The sequence below is a fragment of the Bos mutus genome, chromosome 5, assembly GCF_027580195.1.
Source record: "Bos mutus isolate GX-2022 chromosome 5, NWIPB_WYAK_1.1, whole genome shotgun sequence".
NCBI classification, from domain to species: Eukaryota; Metazoa; Chordata; class Mammalia; order Artiodactyla; family Bovidae; genus Bos; species Bos mutus.
The window spans coordinates 44,367,587-44,395,021 of NC_091621.1; the positions used below are offsets into that span (position 1 = coordinate 44,367,587).

At 44.1% G+C, this 27,435-nt stretch overlaps 1 protein-coding gene across 2 annotated transcripts in view; it reads left to right on the forward strand.

Annotated features, from left to right (window-relative positions):
* SCN8A (sodium voltage-gated channel alpha subunit 8) overlaps positions 1-27,435 on the forward strand; it is a 123,845-nt gene that overhangs the window by 86,056 nt on the left and 10,354 nt on the right. Inside the window, exons 14-24 of one of the 2 annotated variants that reach the window (XM_005908705.2) lie at positions 2,439-2,612; positions 4,506-4,862; positions 7,653-8,123; positions 8,848-8,965; positions 9,471-9,625; positions 10,408-10,581; positions 15,793-15,915; positions 21,921-22,205; positions 23,977-24,030; positions 24,530-24,667; positions 25,697-25,801. In XM_005908705.2, the coding sequence (XP_005908767.2) occupies positions 2,439-2,612; positions 4,506-4,862; positions 7,653-8,123; positions 8,848-8,965; positions 9,471-9,625; positions 10,408-10,581; positions 15,793-15,915; positions 21,921-22,205; positions 23,977-24,030; positions 24,530-24,667; positions 25,697-25,801 (2,154 nt within the window). The remainder of the gene's footprint in view (positions 1-2,438; positions 2,613-4,505; positions 4,863-7,652; positions 8,124-8,847; positions 8,966-9,470; positions 9,626-10,407; positions 10,582-15,792; positions 15,916-21,920; positions 22,206-23,976; positions 24,031-24,529; positions 24,668-25,696; positions 25,802-27,435) is intronic. The other variant, XM_070370822.1, reaches the window with a different exon arrangement.

Here is a 27,435-nt window from a genome sequence, read left to right on the forward strand (position 1 = left end):
TGTTTGGAGTTTGGGTAAATATAAATTTGTAGCTGTTAGCTGTTTTGAAAAATGGAGAAAAGCAAATTCAAGGTTATCCCTTTGATGCCATCAACAACTGTATATAAACGTCACTTTTGTGAATGTCATCCAATATTCACCTCAGAATTTATGTTCTAGTGTAGCTGCTCTCGATATAGCCAGGGATCCCTGGGGTCCCTAAGACCCTTTCAAGGGGCATGGAGTCCTCTCTCCCTTTAAAAAGAGGTATACATAAGAGACTACAGGGACACAGAGAAAGAAAAATGACAATATGAAAAGGATTCCTTTCAGCTGAAAACTTAAGTTTAAGCTGCAGTTAAGAAACCATAACATTCACGTGTATTTGGTGAAGGAGGAAAAAACAACTTGTTTTTCCTTTTTTGGTCAGAATCTCAGAAATTAAACTTAGGTGTCAGGTGAACCTTTTGCACTTCCTTCCATACTCCTTCCCCTCAAAAGATCCGGTTCGAAAGCCCCATCCACATGGAGGGGTTTGGTGTCAGGTGCCAGGGCCCAAGCAGGGCATCTGTGCAGGAGGGCAGCTTGGTGTGGCTGTCAGAGCCGATGCAAGCCAGTTTAAAAAAGTGCATGCGAGTGTGCTCAGTCGTTCAACTGTGTTCAACTCTTTGCAACCCTGTGGACTGTAGCCCACCAGGCTCCTCTGTCCATGGGATTCTCCAGGCAAGAGTACTAGAATGGGTTGCCATTTTCTTCTCCAGGGGATTTTCGCAACCCAGGGATCAAACCTGCGTCTCTTGCATTGACGGGCAGGTTCTTTACCACTGAGCCACCTGGGAAGTGAAAGTCACTCAGTCATGTCTGACTCTTTGCCACCCCATGGACTGTACAGTCCATGGAATTCTCTAGGCCAAAATACTGGAGTGTGTAGCCTTTCCCTTCTGCAGGAGATCTTCCCAACCCAGGGATCAAACCCAAGTCTCCCGCATTGCAGGTGGATTTTTTACCAGCTGAGCCATAAGGGGAGCCCAAGAATACTGGAGTGGCTAGCCTGTCCCTTCTCTAGCGGATCTTTCCGACCCAGGATAGGGAAAGCTTAGAAATGTATATGGAAACCAAAAATTTCCAAACCACTTATCCATTTTGTTTTATTTTCATCAAGTCATTCTGTTTTGTTTTTGGTGTACATTAATTCAGTGTATTTCCAAACCACAAGTATAATCTAAGTATTTTTCACTATTTTAAATTCTGACCTCAGACCATATCTCTGAAGATTTTCTCAAGCCCCTTCATATGTAAACTTGGTAGCCATGTGGTTACAATTATTAACTTATTATGAATTTTAAATCTGATGCATATAAAGTCCTCTCCTCTAAAAACAGGATATTCAGTAATAGATATTATGTGGTTAGCCTAGAATGAGAGTATTGATCTTGTCAAAACTGGTGGTCATGGGATTTTGCTTTCTGCCTACATGTTATGCTACTAAGGCCCTCAGGATACAGAAGGCACTGGGGAAACACGGTGCTCTGAAAGGCAGAAAGGTGGGAGTGAGTCAGGCAGCAGAGAGAAGAAATCATTCTCGTACCCAGTAAGCTCCAAATCTAGAACAATGATTACATCCTTGAATATCATATTGAAAAAAGCCAAAGGAAGCACCAACAGAGTCTCCAACAATGAGAAAATTCTTTGAGGATGTATTTAACCAATAGAATATTATACAAGCAATGAAAGTGGGAGCTAGGAAGACTGTGTTGCAACATGAATGGGTCATGATAGTGAAAAAAGTGTGTCAAGTGAAATGAGTCATGATAAATCAAGATAAGTGAAAAGCCAAGATATTATATAGTCTGTGGTTTTAAACTCTGACAAAATATTTTTATGCATTTGAAAAAAAAGGAGTACATTAAAATAATAATTGTATGCAAGGCAGTGAGACTATTTCTCTAATATTTTGCATACTTTAAGCAATGTTCTTCTGTTGCTTTTACCATTTAAAAGAAGCTCTGTAGTATATGTCTACAGTCAAGGAGACACATAATGTTAAATCAGGAAGAATGCTGTATTTTTCTAATATAATTAGAACATAGTGAGTGATTTTTTTTTGGTCAGTACCCAAATGTGGCATACACATTCAAGTGACTGCTGACCCTTTACGAATCACTTGTGTGATATTCCTGATTGCTTAGAATAATTTTTTAACTGTCCTCTTGAACAATATGAATTGGGTAGTTCCAGCAACACAGATGGGAACGTTTCCTCTTCATTCAAGAGGAAAATAAGACTTTCCTGCATCAGGTAGAGTTGTTAGGGGACATCCAGGTATTGATGTCCTCAGAAGCAGAATTTAGTGAAGGCTGATGCTTGTGGCTTCTTGGACTTGCCATATTCAAAGATAATGATAGAGGTGTTTTCTTTCTATTATTTCTTTTTCTTACCCCTGCCTTCCCCCTCTTTAGGTTTTCACTGGAATTTTCACAGCGGAAATGTTCCTGAAGCTCATAGCCATGGATCCCTACTATTATTTCCAAGAAGGTTGGAACATTTTTGATGGATTTATTGTCTCCCTCAGTTTAATGGAACTGAGTCTAGCAGACGTGGAGGGGCTTTCGGTGCTGCGATCTTTCCGATTGGTATTCCATATTTCTCCAATTTCTTTTTTACATTTCCTGTCTTGTAGCTAGTAGGAAGAATTTTGTATAAGTTAATCTGATGATTTTACAAAATTCTTAGCTGTATCCTGCTCCCAGTTTCAGTTGACTGTTTATTGGTTTATCAACTAAAATATTGAAAAACTTTTCTGCTGGTTACCTAATCTAGAAAGTAGGTTTTTTTTAATCAGTCAACAAACATAAATCAATTTTATGAAGTTCCTCAGAAAATAATGGTTAATCTAAAAGATGAAGAAGGATTCACAAGAGCTATTCTGAGGTCTGATTTGAATTTGCTCGTGAGCCCATTTCTTTATCTGAACATCTCCCTGAAATGGCAAATATTTCTCCCTTTTCCAAAGATGGCTCATTTCTTCTATCATGGTGACCCCTTCCAGAAAATGAGAATAAAATAATGTTTTTTTAAGTTATATTGAAATTAGTTGTTGAACACAGATCTTTAGCTAAGAAGGATTTTTTTAATGTATTTGAAGAAATTAGTGTTCAAATTACTAAAATGCCTCTGAATGTATTAATAGTTAACAATATCCTCAGAATAGCTTCCTATGAAGCATAGGCATGAGTGATATCCTGATTGAGTCCCTTGAGAAGCTGAGTTACCTTGAGGGTATCCCAGTCAGACAGAGCATCAGAAATGGCTTAGATTTGTTTCTCTTATTGGGAAAATACCTAAGCACTGATAACTGAAAGGATTTAAGGATATTCAGCTTATCTAAGAAAGAGAATTGGATTAGAATGAAACTTGTTTATAAAACAGAAATCTCATTCAATCCAAGTCACAAATAACATCTGTCACATTTCTGGAACTTCTGCTTACTGGTCTTTGGTTAGGATCCAGCCAACAGTAGACTTTTTGAGAGTAGTTCTTGTTATTTAGAAGATATGAAGAATTAAGTGATAGAAGCATTATCACTAATACTCTGAATAAATTAACAGCCAGTCAGAATGGTGGAAAACTGTGAGAGACCCAGATTACGTACAGAGCATCACCTGGTAAATCTTGAACTCTCAGACAAAACTCAGATTTTCAGTAGGGGAAAAAAAATGTCCAAATCAGCATGGTTGCCTTCTACGAGAATTCCTGTTAACATCCTGTTACACATACTACTACATGTGTAGTTATTAACTTAAGACATACGATGGTGATCTCTGTTCATGGGCTTTATTATAATTCTCAGCTGGCTAGCCAAGACCTTATAATCATTCATCACAGAATACAGAAATTTTCTGATTAACAGATACCAAAAGTTCTGCCCTCTGAATTAATATCAGTGTAGTCCCTTTTCATAAGGCCTTTGCTGTATTAGAACTGCCCCTTCGAAACTGCTTTTCCTCCCAGTTAGTCTAAGCATGTCACAAAGTTTCATATCAACCATTACCTATTTATTGGCAGGCAAAAAGAGAGATATGTAGAATTTTTAAATGCTTGCTTTTTTAAAGAGACAGATGATTTATTCTCACTGTCCTTACCAAGCTGATCTTTCGGTTCACTACAAATCACATTTTCCTTAATATGACTGCTGAGAAGTCAAGGGAAAATCAGTAGGAAAAGGATATGTTCATGTATGGATTTTTAAAAGGTGGATTGACCTAGAGACTAATTTAGGGACTAGAAGCAGTATTCTTGGTTCTTAGTTCTAAGTCTTTCACTTATTTTGCAGTTAATTAGTTTTCCTTTATCTGTTCCTCAGTTTCTCTCAGTTTTAAGATACTGTTAGAAAACCCTGAGAATTTCCCAAGGGTGCTCAGTAAATGTAATGATCTTACTAATTTTGTATGTTTTTATTGTAGCCATGTGATAAGAATAAATTAATTGAATTTCATTTGGGTTTTGTTTGGGTTTCTTTTCCGTAGCTCCGAGTCTTCAAATTGGCCAAATCCTGGCCCACCCTGAACATGCTGATCAAGATTATTGGAAATTCAGTGGGTGCCCTGGGCAACCTGACCCTTGTGCTGGCCATCATTGTCTTCATCTTTGCTGTGGTGGGGATGCAGCTCTTTGGAAAGAGCTACAAAGAATGTGTCTGCAAGATCAACCAGGACTGTGAACTCCCTCGCTGGCACATGCATGACTTTTTCCATTCTTTCCTCATTGTCTTTCGAGTGTTGTGCGGGGAATGGATCGAGACCATGTGGGACTGCATGGAGGTGGCTGGCCAGGCCATGTGCCTCATTGTCTTCATGATGGTCATGGTTATTGGCAACTTGGTGGTTAGTACTAACTTGTACATCTTTTTTTCTTTGCTCTGAGCATTTGACCCTTGACCCAGAAGCCCAGTCTACTTAGTCCTTCCATGTCTCTGTTGGTCTTTATTCTTTCTTGGCCCAAGAACCCTAAGGTACAAAGGAAAAGAGACTGCTGTTTTCAGAGGCCTAATGGGTCATGAGCCTCACAACCTGTCAACCTTTTCATAACTGTGGAAACAAAATTCAGCAGTTAAGGCACTTTTCCAAAGTCCCGCAGCTAATAAACGTCAGGGCTTGTATTAGATCCTTGACTTCAAAGTCTGTGGTCTTTCTACTATTAAAAAAACCTCAGAACTTCTCAGCCTGATCTTTTGGGCTGGATAATTGTTTGTTGTGGAACTGTCCTGTGTATTGTAAGGTGTTTGCAGTATCCCTGGCATCTGCTCTTTACTGGCCAGTAGTGACCCCCAGCCCAAGTTGTAAAAACCAAAGATGTCTCCAGACATTACCGACTGTCCTCAGGGGGCAAAATTGCCCTTCTTTGAGAACCATGGATCTAAGCCATCCTAGGATTTTATCTGATGTTTATAAATTTCAAATCACTTCCTTACTTCACTCTGTCCACCTGCTGTCACTTGCCTCTGGAAATAGAATGTTCACCAACAGAAATTAACACCTTGTTTCTCAAAGTGTCATCCAAGAACTAGCAGCAGTGAGAACGTTCAAGGGTGTACTAGAGAGTCAGAATCCTAGGCCACTCCCCACAATCAGTATCTGCAATTTTTTTTTTTTAGTATCTGCATTTTTAACATGATTCCCAGGTGATCCACATACACATTATAGTTTGAGAAGCACTCATCTTTCAAATCAGGCCAGAGCCTGCCTGCAAGTGTACAAGAAGGAGGGTTGGAAGAAGACACACTCAGATGACCCCTTATAAGCTCACCGAGAGTGGTTTTCTTCCTTTTTCTGCCATAGAGAAGCATATGCCAGTAGGGCATTCCTACTCATCAACCTCTGAACCAGCCTTGCCCACCCTAGTCTCTCATTGGACCTATAAAAACAGGCAATGTAATGTTTCTTAGTCACTCCCATTCTCCACTCCCAGCCATCTCCCCTCAGTCCTGGTCCCTCCAGTCTTCCCACTCCTTCAGTGGAGACAGCTGCTGCCTGCAGCTCCTATCCATTGTAGAGTCAACATCACCAGCCCTGACCTCCCATTGCTCTAGTCTCCTGTCCTCGGTAGTCTCAGGGACATCTTCCCATGACTGGCTACAGACACCTGAGCACATGACAAAATCCACTATTATTTCTGCCTGTGATGACACTGTTCCCAGTTCCCCCGTGGCTCAGTCCTTCTGCCCATGTCATCTCTAGGAATCTGATGTCTCTCATATCTTTCTTCTTAGCATTTCTATATATGCATCTTTCTTTGTAGTATTTCTGAGATCTGCCCCTTCCTTTCCATTTCTACAACCCATCTGGTATTTCTAAAAGTCCAAGGAAGACCATCTTCGTTACAGTCACCTTGAGTTTCACTCATTAAAAAAGGCCAAGTCCCAGGACCTACACCAGATCTACTGAATCAGAATCTTTCTGGTGAGACCAAGGAGATGCTCGTTTTTAACAAGCATCCCACTCCAGGAGATTCTTCTGCTTGCTAAGGTTTGAGGTTCCTATAGCCTGATCCAGACCCTTATCAACTCATGCAAGGAACAGCTTCCTAACTCCCAACCCCTCCTCCCAGCCTACCACATGTGTACCTAGTAGGAATGACTTTCTCAAATCTCTGTCATCATCTGTGACTCCTTTACTCAAGGACCAATAGTGGATCCAATTAAAATTCAAATATTTCAGCCTGGCCTTCAAAGCCCTCATCAGCTGACCCCCACTTAACTGACTGTATTCCTCTGTAATGCTGCAAATGGCCAAGGTAACCCAGATACGTAGAGTTCATATATTGTTTCTGTTTCCCCCACCTTGTACATATGATTATTTCCACCTAAAATGTAAGCCTTACTCTTCTTCAGAAGTATGACAAAGTAAGGGCCAAGTGTAAATCAAGAAGTGAACATCTCTCCCACTTTTCAAAAGTAAGTCTTAATAAAAATAAATTAATCTTAATGCCCAGTGTGGTTAAGAAAAGAAAAATAAATGAACTTGTTTCTAATGGCCTGACACTTAGATATAGAACCCCAAAGTCACCATCACCCTCTTGCTAGAGCTACTTAATTTTGATAAATGTTAGGAAAACAAAGAAAATCAATTCTTAAAATAGGATAACATGGAATATATTTCAGTTCCACCTTCGAGATTTGTTACATGAAAGTCTGGTTCTCCAAGCCTAGTTTTTTTCTAACCTGGGTCCTCCAGGACACCTGCTGCTGAAGAACACGTGGCGTCTAGGCATTCTTTGATCCTTCTCAATAATCCATGCCCACCTTTTTGTATTTTTTGTATTTTTGTATTTGTTTGTATTTTTGGAGAATTTTCTCCCAAAATGGGTACAACCTTTGCTTGTTCTGATTATAAGAAAAGCAATATGTTTTGAAGTACATATATATGTGAATAGCACTATAAAAGAACCAAAAAAAGGAGTACTAAACTCCTTGTATTACAACCAAAACCAAACAAAATGTCCACATAGTGACACGAGCACTTAAAACACTACGTGAGTCAAACAGAACACAGTAGAAACTCTGGAGTCTTTTACGTAAGCCTGTGAGCTTGCAGTTTACAGCCCTAGTTGAGTGGATAACTGTACCCAACACCATTCTCCATTCACTCGCCATTTTCCTAATGCTCCTGGTGCAGGTACTGAACCTGTTTCTGGCCTTGCTTCTGAGCTCCTTCAGTGCTGACAACCTGGCAGCCACAGACGATGATGGAGAAATGAACAACCTGCAAATCTCCGTGATCCGGATCAAGAAGGGCGTGGCGTGGATCAAACTGAAAGTGCACGCCTTCATGCAGGCCCATTTCAAGCAGCGCGAGGCCGACGAAGTGAAACCTCTGGACGAGCTGTACGAGAAGAAAGCCAACTGCATCGCCAACCACACCGGCGCCGACATCCACCGGAACGGTGACTTCCAGAAGAATGGCAATGGCACCACCAGCGGCATCGGCAGCAGCGTGGAGAAGTACATCATCGACGAGGACCACATGTCCTTCATCAACAATCCCAACCTGACTGTGCGAGTGCCCATCGCCGTCGGCGAGTCCGATTTTGAGAACCTAAACACCGAGGACGTCAGCAGCGAGTCGGATCCTGAAGGCAGCAAAGATGTAAGGTCCCAGCTGAGAAACCTGTCTTGATCCTGTGTAGGAACAAATGATCAGCCTTGGGACTGGTCCAGCCATGGGCCTGGCAGAGAGATTTTGGAATAGCCAACTCTCAACTTTGAACTTTTGGGCTTCCCTGACGACTCAGTAAAGAATCCGCCTGCAGTGCAGGAGAACTGGATTCAATCCCTGGGTTAGGAAGATCCCCTGGAGAAGGGAATGGCCACCCACTCCAGTATTCTGGCCTGGAGAATTCTGTGGACAGAGGAGCCTGGTAGGCTACAGTCCATGGGGACACAAAGAGTTGGACAAAACTGAGGGACTTTCACTTTACTTTCAACTTTGAGAACCAATTCTACCCACCCCAGACGAGCTAGATTCCTAAGATTGTCCCTCTTGCTTCTGAGTCATCTGGATCAGGGGCTGGAGGAAACCCTCGAGTACTTCCCTGCCATCAATCTGTCTGAGCTGTACCACTGAGACCAGCTATAGGCACCTTCTACTTAGGATGGACCCCCGTCATCCGCGAGCAGGCTATGATGTTGTACGCCCTCCTGACAGGTTCTGCAGGCCCTGTGATAATTGTCAGCCCATGGTGAATTGCATGATGATGAGTTTCTAGCCTGAATTGTAGCTGCTGTGTCATCAGTACCAAAGGCAGTGTAGTCAGCATAGAGCAGACGCGCTGCTATAGCAATGCTTCTCTCCTTTCTCCTTATGTATCTAGAAACTGGACGACACCAGCTCCTCTGAAGGAAGCACCATTGACATCAAACCAGAAGTAGAAGAAGTCCCTGTGGAGCAGCCTGAGGAGTACTTGGATCCAGATGCCTGCTTCACGGAAGGTGAAAGGGGGCCAGGAGAGCGGATGGCATGTAGCACTTGCATGGCTTGCAGACAACGTTTATGCTAGGGTCCGTGGTTGGCCGGGGAGAAGGGGGCTCTGTGGGTATCTGCAGGAACTTTGTTCCCTGCCTCATCAGTTTCAGGGAGGCTGATACCATTTTCCCCATTGGATGCTCAGCTGTAACAAGTTTTTATTCTCAAACTTTTCTTTGTCCATTTTTCTCAACATCAGCCCCAAGACTTCCACCGTGTCTGCCTCCTGACTACCCTCTTCTCCTCCCGCTCACTGCTTCTTTATAGGATATCTTCCCATCACCAGAGGGCCTTGCCCTGGCTGCCTGGCAGCATAGCTTCAGCCCCACCACCCCTCCACTTCTGAGTCAAAGATTCTGAGTCAGCCGCTGAACTCCTGTTGTGCTGTGTGGTGGGGCAGCACCTGGGGGGCCTGGGCGCTCTGGGCGGGGCACGTCCCACAGTCTGATCTGCCTCTCCCGCCGGTGCCAGGTTGTGTCCAGAGATTTAAGTGCTGCCAGGTCAACATTGAGGAGGGACTGGGCAAGTCTTGGTGGATCCTGCGGAAAACCTGCTTCCTCATCGTGGAGCACAACTGGTTCGAGACCTTCATCATCTTCATGATTCTACTCAGCAGTGGTGCCCTGGTGAGGTCTGGGGAGAATCTGCTGGGGGATTGACTGGGCAGGGGTATAGAGACCAGCAGGAAAGACTGGGTGGCCTGAGCCCAGTTTCTCAAACAACACAGTCTGGCTGTAGACCAAGAGTAACGATCTACTCCGGTGCTTCGGGCTGGTGTTTTGAGTCCTGGGGATTAGAATTCACACTTGTCTGTATCTTCATCCTAGACCTCAGCATGATCCCTCTTGAGCCCAAGGCCCCCTTTTCATCAGGATAAGAATACGAATGACCAAGTATCTTCACTGCTTAGCTTGCCTCATTCAAAGCAACTTCCCTTACTTCCCTAAACCCCTGATTCACAAAGGACCACATGTTATATGATTCAGTTTATACAAAATGTCCAGAAGGAGCTGGTCTCTGGAGACAGAAAGCAGATTGGTGGTTGCCAGGACTAGGAGGAGATCGGGAGACTAGACGGTGACAGCTGGAGGGTGTGGGGTTTCTTTGGAGGGTAATGAAAATATTCTAAATTCGACTGAGGTGATGAATATATGACTCTGAATGCATTAAGAGCTATTGCGCTGTAAACTTTAAGTAGCTGAATTATGAGGTATGAAAATTACATCTCAAGAAAAGTTTTTTACAAAGAAAAGCCATGTGTAGCAAGGGACAGAGTGAAGGGAGACGGGGAGCTGATGACCCGCCAGCACAGGTGGGAAGGCTGCCGGGGGTTGCGGGGGTGGGGGTGGTACTTCCGTGTTGCTCATTTCCCGGTAGGCGCTATAGGCAGCTGCTGCCTCTCTTCCAGGCCTTCGAGGACATCTACATCGAGCAGAGGAAGACCATCCGTACCATCCTGGAGTATGCTGATAAAGTCTTCACCTACATCTTCATCCTGGAGATGTTGCTCAAGTGGACAGCCTACGGCTTCGTCAAGTTCTTCACCAATGCCTGGTGCTGGCTGGACTTCCTCATCGTGGCTGTACGTGTCCTGCTTTCTCCTTCTCTCCGCTGCCAGCAGGAAAACAAAGACAGGGACTGTCCTTCCTCTACTGGCTAGTGTTGCCTGGGGCCCAGTGGTTAGGCCGATAGGAGGTTTGGGTAAAGTTCCCTTCGGAGCACTCAGGTGGTGACTTGGGAAGCGACGCTGAAGTCCCCGCATTTGCTCCAGGGCCTAAGTCACCAGTTCATTAGTGGTTTCACCTAGAAGTTTCTGAGATTAGGAATGGGAAGAGGAATCACTGGTGTCCAAGCTTTGTTATTAGACTGGGAACAGGAAGGTTCTGGCCCCAGACCAGCAGTGTTGTCCTGCTGCTGCCAGGAGAGGGCTGAGAGGACGGGGTGGGCTGGGTGGGATCTAAGTAGACTCTCCTGCTGACCATGCCCAGGTACACTCCCATCCATCTCAAGTCTTCATACCAGACTCATCCGAACAAATCTGCCAAAGAGAGGAAAGAACCCAAAAGAAACCCTCCCCCGACTCCCACTCCTTCCCACACATGGCTGTTTCCACAGTGGTGATCAAACTTAAAAAATCCTTTTTTTCTCCAGGTTTCAAGACCATCTCCATGGCTCAGTGGTCTTTACCTGCTGTGTTATTTTTCAGGCTGAAGCCACGTCACCTATAACTATTTCTCACTCCACCAGGAACTGTTCCTTATTGGGCTTTCTAACTATGATGAGTGCTTCTTATTCTGTCTGATCACTGAAGCTTTTTTCTTCTAGTCAAATCAGCATTTGAATGAGAATGAATGGGAATTTCAGGAGCAGGGACAAAGGTGGCTTCACTTCCTTCTGAGGGTGGAGAAGGGGAGTGTTTGGCGGCTGGGTTGGTCCTTTTAAAATAGGTTTCATTGGTGAACTGCCTACGGAGCCCCTCTGGGCTGGCACGAAGCAGCACAGAAGTCAGAGGCACCAGGCACTCCGCACCAGGGTGATCTCTGCTGGGTTAATGCACTCCTTTCCCAACACAGCATCCTCTACTCCTTCCGAGAGCTGTCACTGTGCTCCAGTGGGGTGAGGAGGTCACTGCCCTTAGAGTGAAGAGGGAGGTCTTGCCCCAGGGTGGCGGGCATGAGCGCCTCTAGCCAGAGGTGGCAGCTTGTGACGGAAGGGCCTCTGCCTCCTCCCACAGATGGGAAGCATGAGTTCTAGGAGGTGAGGAATGGGTTTGGGATTAAACCCAGAGACCTGAGGTGACACAGGCCAGTTTTCTTCCTACAGGACAGTGGAAGTTCCCTGGGGCCTTATTTCACTGTGACTCCTCAGGACCGCTTAGAGTCAGGTGGACCCTCGCGGGAGACCTAGGGGCCCCTTGTCTTCTAGATGTTCCAGAAACTCAAGATGGTTACGTCCACTCCCACACTTCCAGCAGCCCTAGGGAAGCTGTGATTCAGCACAGACCTTCCCCACCTTGACCTGCCTCCTGTTCACCCTAACCTGTGCCACTCCCCTCCTCTTCCCTCTGGGTGGGCAATCAAGTACCCCACATTCCGCTGCTATTATAGAAGAAGTAACCGTTCTGCAGGTCTCTATGTATTTAGCAAATACTTTCAGCACTCTTTATACTAAGTGACAGGGAAGCGAAAGACATGAGAAAGACATGGAGCCCGCTGACAATAATCCTTAAATCCCCCTAACTTTGGGGAGTTGCTGGATTCTTCCATTGCCATGAGACCTGACTCTGGCTCCTGAAACACTTCTGGACGAGTAACTAATAAACAGAAATCAACAAAATACCATTCTCCGTGTAGAATTGTCCCAGGAGCCATAGGGAGTCACAGGGGACAGGGAGGGATGGCCCTGGCCCTTGGGAAGCTCACCTTAGCTGTCCAGGCCACTCTTGTCTCATTCCAGGCTTGTGGAAATCCAGCATTCTGGGAACAGGTCTCGCTCAGTTTTCTCTCAGACAGAGCAGTGCCTTTATTCTTCATGGATCAAATGTTTATTCAACACCCACAGCACAAAACCTCCTGCCAGGTGTGGGGAAGCAGAGTATGCCAGAGTCGGGGCAGGGGTGGTAGCTCCAGTCTGTGCCCTGGCTGCACTGTGCGAGTTATGGATGGAGAATAAGGCTTAGACTGACACCTGGACAGCTGGAACCATCAGAGGCTTTGCTGTCCTTTTACATAAAAAGTCTGGGCCCTTTGGCGTTTAGAACATCCAGCAGGTGTGAATTTTCGGCCCTCATTTAGCAGCCTCCCTGAGAGACTCTCTTCCCTCCCGTCTCATCCACCAGTGACTCGACGCCGGAACCTGTTATCCATCACCTTGTTTGTTCCTCTAATGGATTTTCAGTCTTCCTCATTGCCTCTTGGAGCCTCTAAGAGTACTTTTTAGAATCATGGAGATGATCTAGACAACTTCCAAGATTAACTTTCTTTGTTTATAAGCCACATGAGTTCCCGGAGACAACATTTTCTTCTGCCCAGGTCCTTGGCTGCCCTGGAGATTGTGTCCTGGAAGAGAATTTCATCATCTTTTCCCAGGGAAATTTATCCCCAGCAGATCCAGAGATTAGCCAGCATATCTGTTCCAGGGATGGGAACTTGCAGAGACGATTCACCTCATCCTGAATTCACTACTGAAAACACTCTGCATTTGGAAATGTTCATGTCATTTTAAAAAAGTCACGCAGTGTCTCCCTTTTCTTCTATGCCTGCAGCCACAGATAGCCTGGATTTTTACTTGCCCTCAGTTCCTTTTCTTTTTCAGGTTTTATTCTTTCCTTAATTCTTTTAAGCAATGTTCTGATTATGTCCAGTGAGTGTTTAACATGGAGACTCAGCAGATTATAAAATTACCACTAACGACTCAGATAGGACGCTTGCCGATGCTGTTTTGGGAGGAGATCTTGGTTAGATTGGTCAGTTGAATAGCAGACCATCTCAGCAGCATTTACAGCCAGCCTCTGAATTGGCATCTATACCTCCTCCACCCTTTTCCCCACTTTGGGCCTATTTATCATCAGAAAAAAGCCTTATATGAAGCTTAGTTTTCTGTAATCTTTACCTGGCATAGTTATGCAGAATTGATTTGGGTATTTTGACCTCGAGTATTTGGTTAAAGTAGCTTACCTTCAGATGTACCCATTCAGGTCTCACTTAAGAATATGAGACAGTGTTAGATGCTTCAGGGTTGAGAGTTGGACGCGCCTGGCAGTCGTAGACAAAAGACAACTCCATGTGGATTCTTACTGTCAATGATGGATGGAGGGAAAATGATTGGCTGGTACTGCTGTGTTCTAGATAAAGCTTTTGAGGCTGTTGTTTTGCACAGAAATTACACTCTGAGCCATCTACCCTTCAAAGAACCTGAGTAGCCGAATAGGGCAGCAGTTCATTCCAGACTTGCTTTGGCTACTGCCTGGGCCTCCAGGGAAGAGGTCTCCATTCATGGATTATTAGGACAGGCATAGCCAAAGGTTCACACTGCTTTAAACTCTGAAACCTCTGAGCCTACTCATCCCTGACCCTCACTAGGCCATTGACATGCTACTTCTACCCCTGCCAGCCTGCTGCTTAATTATAAATATCTTTGTTTTTAAAAAGAAAAAACTTTTTGTACAGTTCAGAGATACAGAATCTTGAGAAGTAATTCCCTCAGCTAGAGTTTAAAAGCATCAAATGTAACCAAGAACCAAATTGTGGATTGTTTCTCTTTTTTTGCCTCTAAATTTGCTTTAAAATACCATCAGTTTAGGCTAAGCCAACCTATAATCATTACTTCCCAGTACAGGGAATTTAAGAATTGTTGATGAGAGCATCTTAACCTATCCCAGACTTGTGGTGCAGTATAAGGGAAATACTTCTCTAAGAAACCCAGAGCCCAAACAGTCTAACTAAAGATATTTCCAGTCGTCTTCCCCCTGAAGAGCTCTGTGTCTCTCAGGTTAGGCCCAGGCAGCCCTCCGTGTAGTTAAGGGATCTGTGGGATAGCCACTCTGCGAGCTCTGGTAGAATAAGGTGGGTTTGCCTCTGTAAAAGCAGGAAAGCATTTGACTGTGACTCCAGGCCTAGACACCAGACTACTTCTCCCCAGTGTGGCAATATACGCAGCTCCAAATTGTGCAGATACCATAATCCTTTCTTGGGGTTTTTGTCACCCAGCCAGTGGGGGTGTTGGCCTGTCTGTGGAAGAAAGAGTTCTGCCTGGGAATCAGGAGTTTGGGCCTTTAATCCTGGCTGCAGAACTGCCAGTGTTGATACTGGGCAAATTCTTGTGTGTGGGTCTCAGTTTCCTTATCTGTAAATAAAAAATTCATCCAAGAAGGCTTCCAGCCGTTATCCTGATGATAAGAATAAGAGAAGATTTTCCTAGAAAGGTTAGACCTGAGGCCAGTTCTTTTGGGGCTTTGTGGAGAGAAAGTATGGGAATTATAAGGGAAAATATGGATTCAGTTGTCCAGACCTACCCAAGTTCTCATGACCATGAAAGAGCTGTGATTCTAGTTAAAAAGATGGAAGGATTGTTGCAGTTAAAAGTGAGAGAGTCACTTGAGTTCCCATGGAGCCAAAGTTCTGTCAAGAAGTTTCTTCATTTGGTCCTTTTCTTGTTGGGAACTGCAAAGCCTACTATGGTACTCATTGAATCTGTTTCCTTGTTGATGTAGTAACTGATCCAATTCTCAAACAAATGGTTTCTTGTCAACCAGGAGTCAGAGAGCTTGTCCTTGTTGGAAGTCCGTGGTGAATGAGCTGAGGCGGGGGCAGCCTGTGTGGAGTGTGTGTATTTATCTGTATTCTTTTCCATAGGTACCATTAAATTTGTCTGGCTTAATTTAATGGGAACTTCTGGGACCTGCAGAGACTGTAAAGGGCGAGGGTAAGGTTTTTGTCATCTGTTCAGGCTCCTCTCCTTCCAATGGAACTTCCTCATTCCCCCTATCCCGTCAGCCTCTTCCCTTTGCCAGTTTGTATGTTTGTTCTTCTGCCCTCTCTCGACGTTCTCTTCCCTTTGTTTTTTTTTCTTCTGCCTCAACCACCTTTCCTTCCAGGTCGTTTGAGTCCAAGTTGAAGTAGGCAGCTGGTGTAACGCACTTCCTCTTCCGGGGGGGCGGGGCCCAGTCTGTGTAATCAGGGCTAGGGGTTTTATTCTAACACTCTGGATCCTCTGTTTCTTTTTTGTTGTTGTTGCTGTTTTATCTTTTGTTTCCTTTGTTTTGTTTTTGTTTTTCTCTTCTGTTTCCGTGTAGGTCTCTTTAGTCAGCCTTATAGCTAATGCCCTGGGCTACTCGGAACTAGGTGCCATAAAGTCCCTTAGGACCCTAAGAGCTTTGAGACCCTTAAGAGCCTTATCACGATTTGAAGGGATGAGGGTAAGATACTAAGAGCAGCTGATCCTTCTGCATGCCAGTGGAAACTGTTGAAGCATGCTAGAACTGATCACATGGTGGGAAGATCATTCAAACACGAATTCTGTGATGCAGCTGCTGTCTTGATCCTCCACTCTCTCTCCCCCGCACCTGCCCTGTGCGAAGGGGACTCACATTAAGCTGCCTCATCATATTAATACTGGCCCCACCCCCAACAACATGCCATCGCAGACCATGTTAACATTGGCTATTCTCATTTGGCCTGGCTTACCTGTAGCACTTGGGGCGGCTTTCTGGGCTGTTGATTTAATAGGGAGAATCACCAGGTGCAAAGAAGGGGAATTGTCACCCACAGACTCACTGAAAAGCAGAGGCCACAGACAGGGAGAGTGCTGGATAGGGGTGTGGGCCAGGTGGGGACCGTGGCCTTGGAGTCGCTGAGAAAGCAGCTGAGAAGGGGCTGGAAGCTGGGACGGTAGGCCTGGAAATGGGGACGGAACAGAATTTGGCATGACCCTGGGAAAAGAAATGCTTTTCTTTCTATTCTGATTCCTCTTATTGCACCTTGTTGTTCTCAGCCCAGTCCCATAAGGACTGGCAGCCTCTGTCTGATAGCAAAGCTTTCCTCCTCATCCCCTACCCCTCTGCCCATGCTCTCTGGTCCCCTGTTGTAACACTGCTAAAATAACAACCAGGTACAATGATAGATGACTATCAGCTAATTCATCTGAAATTTCTCAACCCCTGCTGTTACCTGCTTGGGCAATACTCCACCCAAATCCAAACAGTGCAAGGTGCTGTCACCCTGCCAACTGAGAAATAAGCCTTCCTCTTTTGGTGCCTTTTTGCTGTCTCTCTTGGTTTAAAAAATTTTTGTGTGTGGGCACATGTATGTGCATGAGCACACACATAGTCAGTTTCCTAAAATCAAATGGACAACTGGCTGTTGATGGTAATAGTTGTCCGGTGGTAATCAGAGAGGTCTGTTATACTTAACGAGACCAAGAAAACTCACTTTAATTCAGATGTTGAATACATGCAGGAGAGCAAACCAGAGGATATTTTTTAAATATGCAGAGATCAAACATTAAACTGTTGGAATGACCCACACAGAGCAAGACTGCTCAGGGAAACTAGGTACCAGAGCAGTACTGCGTCACTCCGTTCTCATCTGTGGGTTCCTGGCCACTGTTCCATGAAGCCACCCGCATCTGCCCAGGAGGATGAACATCTCCCTTGGCCTTGGGGATTTTATGATTTTAGTTTACGCAGACAAATGCTTTCTGTAAGACGTTTGCATTTCTGCTGTAGCACAGTCACAGTTTGGTTTACTCAATAGAACCTTTCTGCAGCCCACCTGAAACCATCTGCAGGAAGGTCCGTTCCACAGCAGCATACATTTATTTGAATTAAGGAAAAAAAGTTGGGATTCTAAGTCTTTCTCCCACAGATAAAAGATTTTAGAATGTGTGCAATTAGGTCATTGTTATGCTTAGGCTAAATGTAAGTAGGGAGAAAGTCTATTGAAGAGGGCTTAGCATTTTAGGGGGCTCTGGTGTCATTGAAGATAGGGTTAAAATGCTCTTCCCTCCTCCCCAACCTTCCTACTATTTTCAGAAGAGGTTAGTTAAATATTTTAAATAAGTTGTACTAGTTTTGTTAGGAGAAGGCAATGGCACCCCACTCCAGTACTTTTGCCTGGAAAATCCCGTGGATGGAAGAGCCTGGAAGGCTGCAGTCCATGGGGTCGCTGAGGGTCAGACACGACTGAGCAACTTCACTTTCACTTTTCACTTTCATGCATTGGAGAAGGAAATGGCAACCCACTCCAGTGTTCTTGCCTGGAGAATCCCAGGGACAGGGGAGCCTGGTGGGCTGCCGTCTATGGGGTCACACAGAGTCGGACACGACTGAAGTGACTTAGCAATAGCAATAGTTTTGTTATAGAGCTGATCATCCATTTTGTTGACTGAAGGCAATAATTGCAACATTGTGCCTCAACTCAGTAGCCTGTGATCCTCCACCATGCCCCAGGATGGGTCCCAGATCTCCTAAAGTGAAACCAGTGATACCCAAAGAAAGCCTGAAAAAGAGATGCCCAGTTGACACTTGCTACAATCTTTCTCCGTCTGGGAGCCCATTACTGCCAGTCCCACCCAGTGGCAGAGGTAGCCCTCATTGACCAGCTGTGGCCAGTTGACTCACAAGGACCTTGTGTGAATAGTCTGAACACCAGGGCCCTTCTGGTGGCCACACCTCTTCCCTTTAGCTCCTCCCCCTTTCCTCTCCTTTCCTGGACTCCCAGTTTCATTCCTTCAAAACTTGTCAACTTTCAAGTTGTTTAGGAACGCAGGGATCTGGAATGGGTGACCTTTGAATAGAAAGTTTTATTTGAAAAGCATTAACAAAGGTTTTTTTGAGATGAGATAATTAGGGCAGGCGCAAGTTTGAACCCAAAATCAGGCTTTGAAACAGTAGACATTCAGTAAGGAAAGTTCTGGTAACGGATGACCCCACCTTTGGTTGACTCCAGTCATCGACAGCATGGCCATTTCTGGTTGGGCCGGAGGTGAGGGCTTATGACCCGTTCCTGGGCAGCAGTCCCCCAGCCCTTTTGTGCAAGACCTGCAAGAAGGGACGAGTGAATTTGCCTGAGCTTATTGTAAGTCCCCCAGTAATAAGCAGGGTCAGGGATTGACGTTTCGTCTGAACGTTGCCCTTCCACAGGGATGTGTTTTCTACTTCTTGGTTTGGGTCCTTGGGTGTGCCACCACTTGAGAGACTACCCTTAGAAAATGTTAAACAAGAACTAAATACCATCAACGCAGATGGACTCAACTGTCACTGTGCTGCTCCAGTGAGAGGCTCAGACCTTCACTTGCGAGGGAACATAAGGCCCTAGCTTGTCCTGGGACCCTGACTTCAGACTCTTCCTCAAACCAAAGACCAGAACACTGAAATGCTCATGCTGTTGGCAAAGGAATACTTAATGTAGTTCTTTGCTTTTCTCTCCTCCATAGTAATCTTCATTTAAGGACTGTGCTGTGCTATTAGATTTTTGAGGGCACACAGTAGTAATGCTATGAAACATGCATGCATTTCTGTTGATTGTCAGTACCTAGTTGTCCATTAAAGCCATGTTCCCTCTGCCATGTGTTAAAAGCTATTTGACAGATTTTATGGTATTTAATGAGTATTTATAGTATTTAATGTTCCAGGCATTATAGAGAAGACAAAAAATGCTGAAAGAATTAGTACACGTGGGAATTTTTCATCAATGAGATTTGTATCAATTGCTAAATATAAACTTCTATTGAAAAAAGTAGCTTTATAGATTGCTAGATCCTAGCTTTAAGTAATATTTGTATACCTGATCTTTAAAAATAATTTCATCATAATTAAAAACAATATAGAGTAATTTGAGCTCTTAGAGGTCAGAAGAGGAGATCCAATTATGTAATTATCCTTGGAAACTTAAGTTGTCACTTTTATACATAGATACCTGTAGTATAAGAGTTAAAATAAGAAAGCATATTTTCTTGTTCTTTGGTTGCTGAGAATATTAAGCTAATGTTCACAAGGAAGAATTATTAGAAATGTCATCAACTCTCTACTGTTCTGTTCATGAAATGAAGCTAAGTTCTTCTTTGATTATAATGAAAGTACATTTCATTATAAGTGAAAGCACATTTACATCTTTAAGTACACATTGGACTTTATGGGATTTCTATGTCCTGTGTATCACAGAACACCCAGTAAATACTTCTGTGTATCGATTCCTATGTGCAGATCTGTGAGTATAACAGTGAAAGTAGCTGATTATTCTTCCCTGCTGTAAATATTACCCCATACTTGACTGTAAGACACAGACACCATGCAGGACAGGTTAGACTGGGTTAAGGTAGCCAGAAGAGTTCCTGGAGGAGGTATATTCTGACTTGATATAAAAAGCAAGATTTCTAGGTTTCAGATCTTTGGGGACCAACTTCCATATTGCAGACCTGTGATGGTCTAATAGAAGGTCATTATCTCTCATCCAAGCTCTGCTGCAAAATGCTGTCACACAGACTGGAGCTTTTGAAACTTTACATAACCTACTCTCTTACTTTTGAGAAATAATTTATTTCATTTGTAGGTCATCCTCCTTTTGCCTGTTCTTTTGCACATTTCATTGCCTCATAGTGCTCCCATCAAAGGGTGAACAGCTATAGAAAGAGGTTAAATTCAAGTCTGATCACCTGACAAATTTGGTAACATAAGCAAATATGAGTATCATTCTCAAAAATAACCTTGGGGAGTTTCCAGATTTCAGATATCCTGGCTCTCCTTGTTCAAAGTGATGAAGAATGCAAGTATAATTATTTTATTCTAAGGACAAAAATGTTAGATCTAAAAGAGATTTCTTGGTCTAAGAATTAAGAAATAACTGCCTCTCAGTCTAAAGGCCTTCTTAACATGAATTGGAGAAGCACAAAACTAATATTTTAATTTAAGGGAGAGTGACTCCTTAGCAGAGTATCATTGCCTTTCTGATAGAGGACAGAAGAGACAGCTCTTCTCAGCCACATGTGCCAATGAGTGGCATTACAATCTAAGGCGCAACAGAGATGAGGAAAATCGGATCCCGCTCAGGCTCAAACTAGAGCCCAGAGCTGCCCCCTGGTGTTCCTTGTACAGCACAGCCCTTTAAGCCCTTTTGGTCCTGTGCTGGTTGGCAGCGGACCCTATCTTCTTCCCTACACCGAAAAACGGGTGCAGGAGTGTGGTGATACTTGTCACCTTCTTCTAACAAAACATGAGAAGAGTTTGTTTATATACAGGATCTCTATTTTAACTCCGCTTATCCTCCAAGGATGCTAGAAAAGAAAAACAGGCTTCCCATTTCAGGGTCACCTTTCTGGGCCTTAGCAGTCCTGCTTAAGACAACAGCAAGTAAGAATCAGGGCAGGAATGATCGCCAGCATTGTTTTCTGTCCCGCTACCTGAAAGGCTATTTTTGTAAGCACTTTGAACTCCTCTAGTGAAAACTGCTGCAGCAGTGGAAGTACTGTCTAGCTCTTCTCATCTAAGTTATGACGCAAAGTTAAAAACAACCCAGAAACTTAGATTCCTAATGGGACTTCTTTTCCTTTTTTTTTCATTCCTGAGTCTACTGTAGTCAGTGATTTTTAACAATAAGCCAGTTTGGGGGGTTTCAAGAGCGATGATCTAACCCAAAACTCTCCAAAAAACCCTTTTTCCAGTGGTACATTGTGAAGAGTCAAGTCAAACCCGGGATTGACCAGAGAGATATCAGCATTAGCCAAGCAGGGGCCGACTCAGACTGAGAAGCCTGCAAAGTCAGAAAGATAAAAAGACTGAAGAAGAATAATGAACCTTGCGTGAAAAACACAACTGTTCAGATTTTGTTTTATACTGTTTGGTAGAGGGAATATAGCTTTTTTTTTTTTTTTCTTGAGCCTGCAAAATGATGCATGCTCAGCTCTTGCCTGAAGTAAGATAACTGGCCTTGCATAGTCATAAAAGAGACTTTATGTACTGTCAAGTGATTCACTGCTAACCCTTCAGGGTAGTTCTCTGTGGTTTTGAGCAATCTCACCTTGATTTGCAGAGGGGGAATGTCTGTGGAAAGGCAGCTGGCGAGCTTGAAATCACTCAGATTGTCCTGTGAGGGCCATATTTCATGAGTTGGTAAGAAGGAAGACTAGACAATGAAATGATTTTTTCAGTCCCAGATTGGTGCCTAGGAGAAAGACCTAGGTCAACTTGGGCAGGGGAATTTGTGTTCCCTAAAGAAGTAATTTTTAGAATTCCCCAAAGTATATTTCAGAGAAATACAAAATTTTGGTCCTGTTTATGGATCTGTCTGATTACCCTAATTCCAAAGGGAACATAATGTTTCCATAGTCATAACAAGCCATACAGTGTCATTCCCCCCCTGGAAATCAAAAGAGTGCGCGTGCCTGTACTTCTTGCCAACACTCAGCGACCTCCCCCTTCCAACGCAGGTGGTGGTGAATGCCTTGGTGGGCGCCATCCCCTCCATCATGAATGTGCTGCTGGTGTGTCTCATCTTCTGGCTGATTTTCAGCATCATGGGAGTTAACCTGTTTGCGGGAAAGTACCACTATTGCTTTAATGAGTCTTCTGAGATCCGATTTGAAATTGAAGATGTCAACAATAAAACAGAGTGCGAAAAGCTCATGGAGGGGAACAACACAGAAATCAGATGGAAGAACGTGAAGATCAACTTTGACAATGTTGGGGCAGGATATCTGGCGCTTCTTCAAGTGGTAAGATTGTTTTCAGTCCTGTGAGAATTGGACAGCTAGCAGAAATCTCCTTTCGTTCTTTTTCAACCCTATGTCCAGAATCAGGGTTGCTCTTAAGTAAGGGGTCACTGTCATTTCCCAAAGCAGATCCAGGGAGACACCTCTCCTGAGAGTACTGTGAGGTCTCTAAGACCTCAGTCAAGGGAATCTGTCATTGTGCTCAGAAGTTGAGTTCCGCTTAGCAAATAAGGATTTCTGCAACACAGTAAGGTTGCAGAGAGATCACCTTCTTTCTCCAGGACAGAAGTATGTAGTTAAAGAGAAAATAGGTAAGTCACAGACCAAAAAGAAAAAAAGGGCAATTTTGATGGAGCAGAACAATCCCACATTAACTGCTATGCCAGAGTTAACTGAAGAATATGACAATATGGTGGTGCTATGATGCTGCCACTATGTCATCTCAACTGCAGAGAAGGGTCTCCATGTATCACAGCAAGAAATGAAGCATTTCATCATGTCTAGTTTTCTCTCTCTGGCCAATTTTCTGGAGTGTTTGACAGGATAGTATGATGCAATGAAAACTCCTGGGCTTTGAAATCAGATGTAGGTTTGAGCCACACTCTGACATTTATTGGATATGTAACCTTGGACAAATTACTCAACCTCCCTGAGTCTTTTTCTTCATCTCTTAAATTTGAATAGTAATACCTTGCATGGTAGTTAAGAGGATTCATGGTGATTTATTAACATTCCCTAACAATGCCTGGCACACAGCAGGCATGTGCTTAATTAATAGTGTTTGCTCTTACGTTTCTTTGTTACTATTACAACTATTTTTACATCATATAGTTTCTGGGAGGATTAAATGTGATAGTGCAGGTGAAGCACTCAACTCAGCCTTGAGTGTAGTAAACTCTTAACTGTTAGCTAGAAGGAGGCGGAGTTAATGGGATGAGCAGGGGTTTATCCCATTCCACAGCTCTTTAGTTGTTCTGTCCCGGTTCAAAAAATTGGACCCACAGATTGAACCAGAATTGGAGCAGCTTCAAGAAACCAGTGCCCATTAGCTGGCCAAATGTTGTATTGAGTCCCCACCATATGCTAGGCACTGTGCTTGGGCATTACCAGGGCCATCAGATGAATAAAGAACTGCCCAGGCCCTGAGAAAACTTAGAATCTGGTTGAGTTACTTAAATGGTAAACATGGAGGCTGTTAAATTGGTTACCCATATTAGTTTCCAAAATCAGGTTAGGCACAATGGGAGAATTGAGTAGGGGCTGCCTAGGATAAAGCCGGTATTGCCACTACAGGAGGGTAAATGTGTGTTACTGAAGAGGGAAAAGTTCTAATTGAGGTTTTTTCTTAGTGAAACTATGAATTTTTCAAACCCCCATTACTTGTTTAACACGGTTTTTAAAAGTGACTCCTTCGTAAAAGAGGGGTCAGTTCTAAGTAACGTCAGTAGATCCCTGCCAGTCATAAATAGGAGTTTGCCCTTGCTTTGGGCCACCTTCTTAGACTCATTCTGAAGACCTTTTGTAAAAGTGCTGACTCAACTACCATTGTCAACATGTTCCTTTGCCAGACTTTGATGTTATACTCAGGGACTTAGACAAAGCTCCCATGGGATCTGTATTAACAAACAGAAAATTTCTGCGTCCACTTGAGGCTGCACCCAAACTCCCTAACTTGTGTTCTCACAGAACCTAAGCCTGCCTTTTCGACCCTACCTAGACTCCCACCCACCCACCCGCTAACAGGCACAGTCTAATGACTGACTCTGTTTGCCAGGCAACCTTCAAAGGCTGGATGGACATCATGTATGCAGCCGTAGATTCCCGAAAGGTAAGGATATACCTGGTGAGATCACAGCCTTCTTAAATGATTAGAAAGCTCATGGCATGGTGAAGCTCAGTCAAGAGAGAGAGAAAGGGTTAGAACAGTTACTGCTTGTCTTATTGATTATAGATCACTTTCCCCCTCTCAGTGAGTTATCAATCACTCTCTTCCAGTGGCTCCAGATGGTTAGGCTGTTGGCTTTCACCTGACCCTCATGGAGCTGTCTCCTCTTCAGTGCTGATTTGAACTAAGTGTGTCTCCGAGCAGACAGCCCTCCCTTCTCCTTCCCCTCCCAGTTTGCATATTTTCCACCTATGTCCTGGCAGGAATAACACCTTCTCAGGGCAGGACCTGCCAGTGTGGAAAAGCAGACAGAATCTAGGGCTGCCACCCAGCTTGCTCAGCGGCTCAAGTGGTTGACGTAGCTGATGGCCTTGGCGTGTCAAAATCTATCTGATCCCCCAAGCTAGGAGCTGACTCTCTTTTCTCTCCTGTCCTTTGACAGCCTGATGAGCAGCCTAAGTATGAGGACAACATCTACATGTACATCTACTTTGTCATCTTCATCATCTTCGGCTCCTTCTTCACCCTGAACCTGTTCATTGGTGTCATCATTGATAACTTCAATCAACAAAAGAAAAAGATAGGTCTCCTCCCCGCATTGCCAGTGGCCAGAGGTCAACCCAGACGAGAGGCACTTCTGTCCCTCTGTCTGGAGAAAAAGGCCTCTCTTTCTTTAGAATCCACATCACGACGTCACTGTGGCACAGCCTCACAGTACCGTAGGCCCAGCCAGCTCGTTGTCTTCTGCTGGATTTTGCAGTGTGAGGTTTTCCACACTTATTAGACCAAACCAGCAATTTACTGGTACCAAATTTACTAGCAGTTCTTGAGGCTCTTTACTGGGTTTGACCTCCCACCAGAGGGAGGTTGGGTCCCAGAGGGTCTAGCAACAGCTGAGAAGGAAAGCAGCAGATGAACAGCTTAAGTTAGAAGTAGAAACTGTCTCGTTTTGGCATTATCTTTGTTCCTCCCTGGACCACCAGCACTTTGGGATTTGAGAGATCAACCTTGGAAAGCTCCTTCCTCACTTGTCCCAGATGGTTACTTTTTCTAAAGCAAATTGAAAAGATTACTCTTGTCATTCATTTTCTAAATCAAGTCTGTCCCAACAGACTCCAAGGAACTTCTCAAATTGCTCCCACCAAGATTTCTAAATTTTTAATATTGTCGGAAATGGGCCACTAGCTAGAACTTGAAAATCCTTTCATTTTATTTATTTGTGTTTTTTCCTTTCATTTTAAAGTGTCTTTTTAAAGAATTGTATTAGGAAGCAAGCCCCCCAAAATTTATGAAGATGCGTTTAGAATCATAGCTCTCAAATTTACCCTTCCCTGAGGGTCTGTCAGTCTATTCTCTTCCTTCCTTCCTTCCCATCTCCTAGCAGGTCTCAGAAATCCCAACCTGAAAACAAAGACAGGTATATTTTTGAGTTAGAATAGTTGTCAGGTCTTCCTCACTCTGGGACAGCCGTTAGCTAAACTGACCTCTGGCTTAAGAGGGTGACCCCTGGTTTACAGTGAAGGGAGTAAGGCCTTCCGGGTTCCCAGGGCTGCACCTACAGCATGTAAGAGCCAGTTGTAATTGCGCATCCTCTTTTTCCCTCCTTTACTTTGGAGGTCAGGACATCTTCATGACCGAAGAACAGAAGAAGTACTACAATGCCATGAAAAAGCTGGGCTCAAAGAAACCACAGAAGCCCATCCCCCGCCCTCTGGTGAGTTCACTGTACCGGCCCAGGGCAGGTGAGACTCCATATGAAGAAAGACACGGCGGAGTTACTGCAGAGAAAGGAGGGGGCAAATGAGGGGCGGCCTGTGCCCTCCAGTCCGCCCCTCGCTGTCCATCCACAAGATCTAAGGAAGGGAATTTCCTGGCGGTCCAGTAGTTAGGACTCTGTGCTTTCACCGTCAAGGGCACGGGTTCAGTCCCTGGTCAGGGAACTAAGACCCTGTCATGCGGAGCGGCCAAAAACGAAAAGATCTGAGGAAGAAGGGAGGATGGGTTATGGTATGGAGTGACCTTTGCATTTGCACCCAGCCTTTTCTCGGAGCCTTCCTTGGGTGGCAACAGAGAATCGACATGTTGACCACATTGGCTCTTGCCCTGGTAGAGAGATGTTTGTTTTAAGAGACCACCTGAAAATTAACAGCAGAATGTGCAGTGAAAGCTGATCTCTTTCCTATAAGTACAAGATAGGATTTGGTCATTATTTTCTCCATGCTCTCCTTAACAAGTAAGTCTTTGCAGGGATGTGCCTGAAAGTGAAAATAATTTGTGAGAGCAGGAGAAGGTGAAACTAGGGAAGTCAGATGGCCTGATTGCCTCCCTTGAACGGAGCTTTTTGTAAAACAGACTTGGGGACAGGGATTCTGCATGGCCCTTGTGTTGGGGATTGTCCTCTTGCTTCAAAGTAGGAGATGCTATGTTCCTGAAGCCGTACACCCTGCTAGGTGGGATGTGACCCCCAAAAGCCAGGCTCAAAGTTCCATCTTCTGTAACTTTTATTTAAAGTAACTTTTTATTTAAAATAAAAATTTAAAAACCTACAGCAGAACTCTTAAAAGCATACCTGACAACCTAATTTGTAAAAATAAAAGTGGGGCTATTTTGTTTGAGTCAAGAAGGGGAGTCCCAGTTTTGGGCCAGTCTTCTGAGAAGAGCAAAAAACAAGAATGGGTGTCTGAGAGCCTTTTCCTGACTTAGCCCCACATACCCTGTTCCTGGCGACCTCCTCTCCCCAATTTCTGAGGGCGAGGAAAGCCCTTCCTCACTGCAGAACAGTTTGAAAACCACCAAGTTAAGTAATCCTAAGAAGAAGCATATGCTTAAGTGCCTAGGTACCCCAAAAAATCAGGGAGCTCTTAAGAAAGAGAACGTTTTCTATTATTTCTTTGATGTTAGTTTCCACAGTGTGATAGAAGTGTGGCCAAAGGGAATGGAAGAGGGCTGACATTTCTAAAGCTCTGTTCAGTACTTTGTACATGGGAGCCTGCGTGTGTTTTCTCCCCCACTAACAGAAATGCTCAGTGTGGTAGGAAGTGTTAATAGTTATTCCACAAATAGTTACACATCTCCTACTGTGTACCAAGCACTATGCAAAAAGTGATCAAATTTAGGCACCACCATCATGGAGCTTACAGTATAGTGGGGCTACAGATAATAAATAAGTAACCGACAGTAATTATAAAATGTGGAATGTTGTGAAAAAAAAAATGCACTGAAGGACCATGATAGAAAACAATGGAAGCCTGGCGTGGAGGATCTCTTCCAACAGAGTTGGGTCTATTTGAGCAGATGAAAAGGAGTCAGAATGCCAGGGAACGAGATCCTGGAAAAGCAAATGAGGCC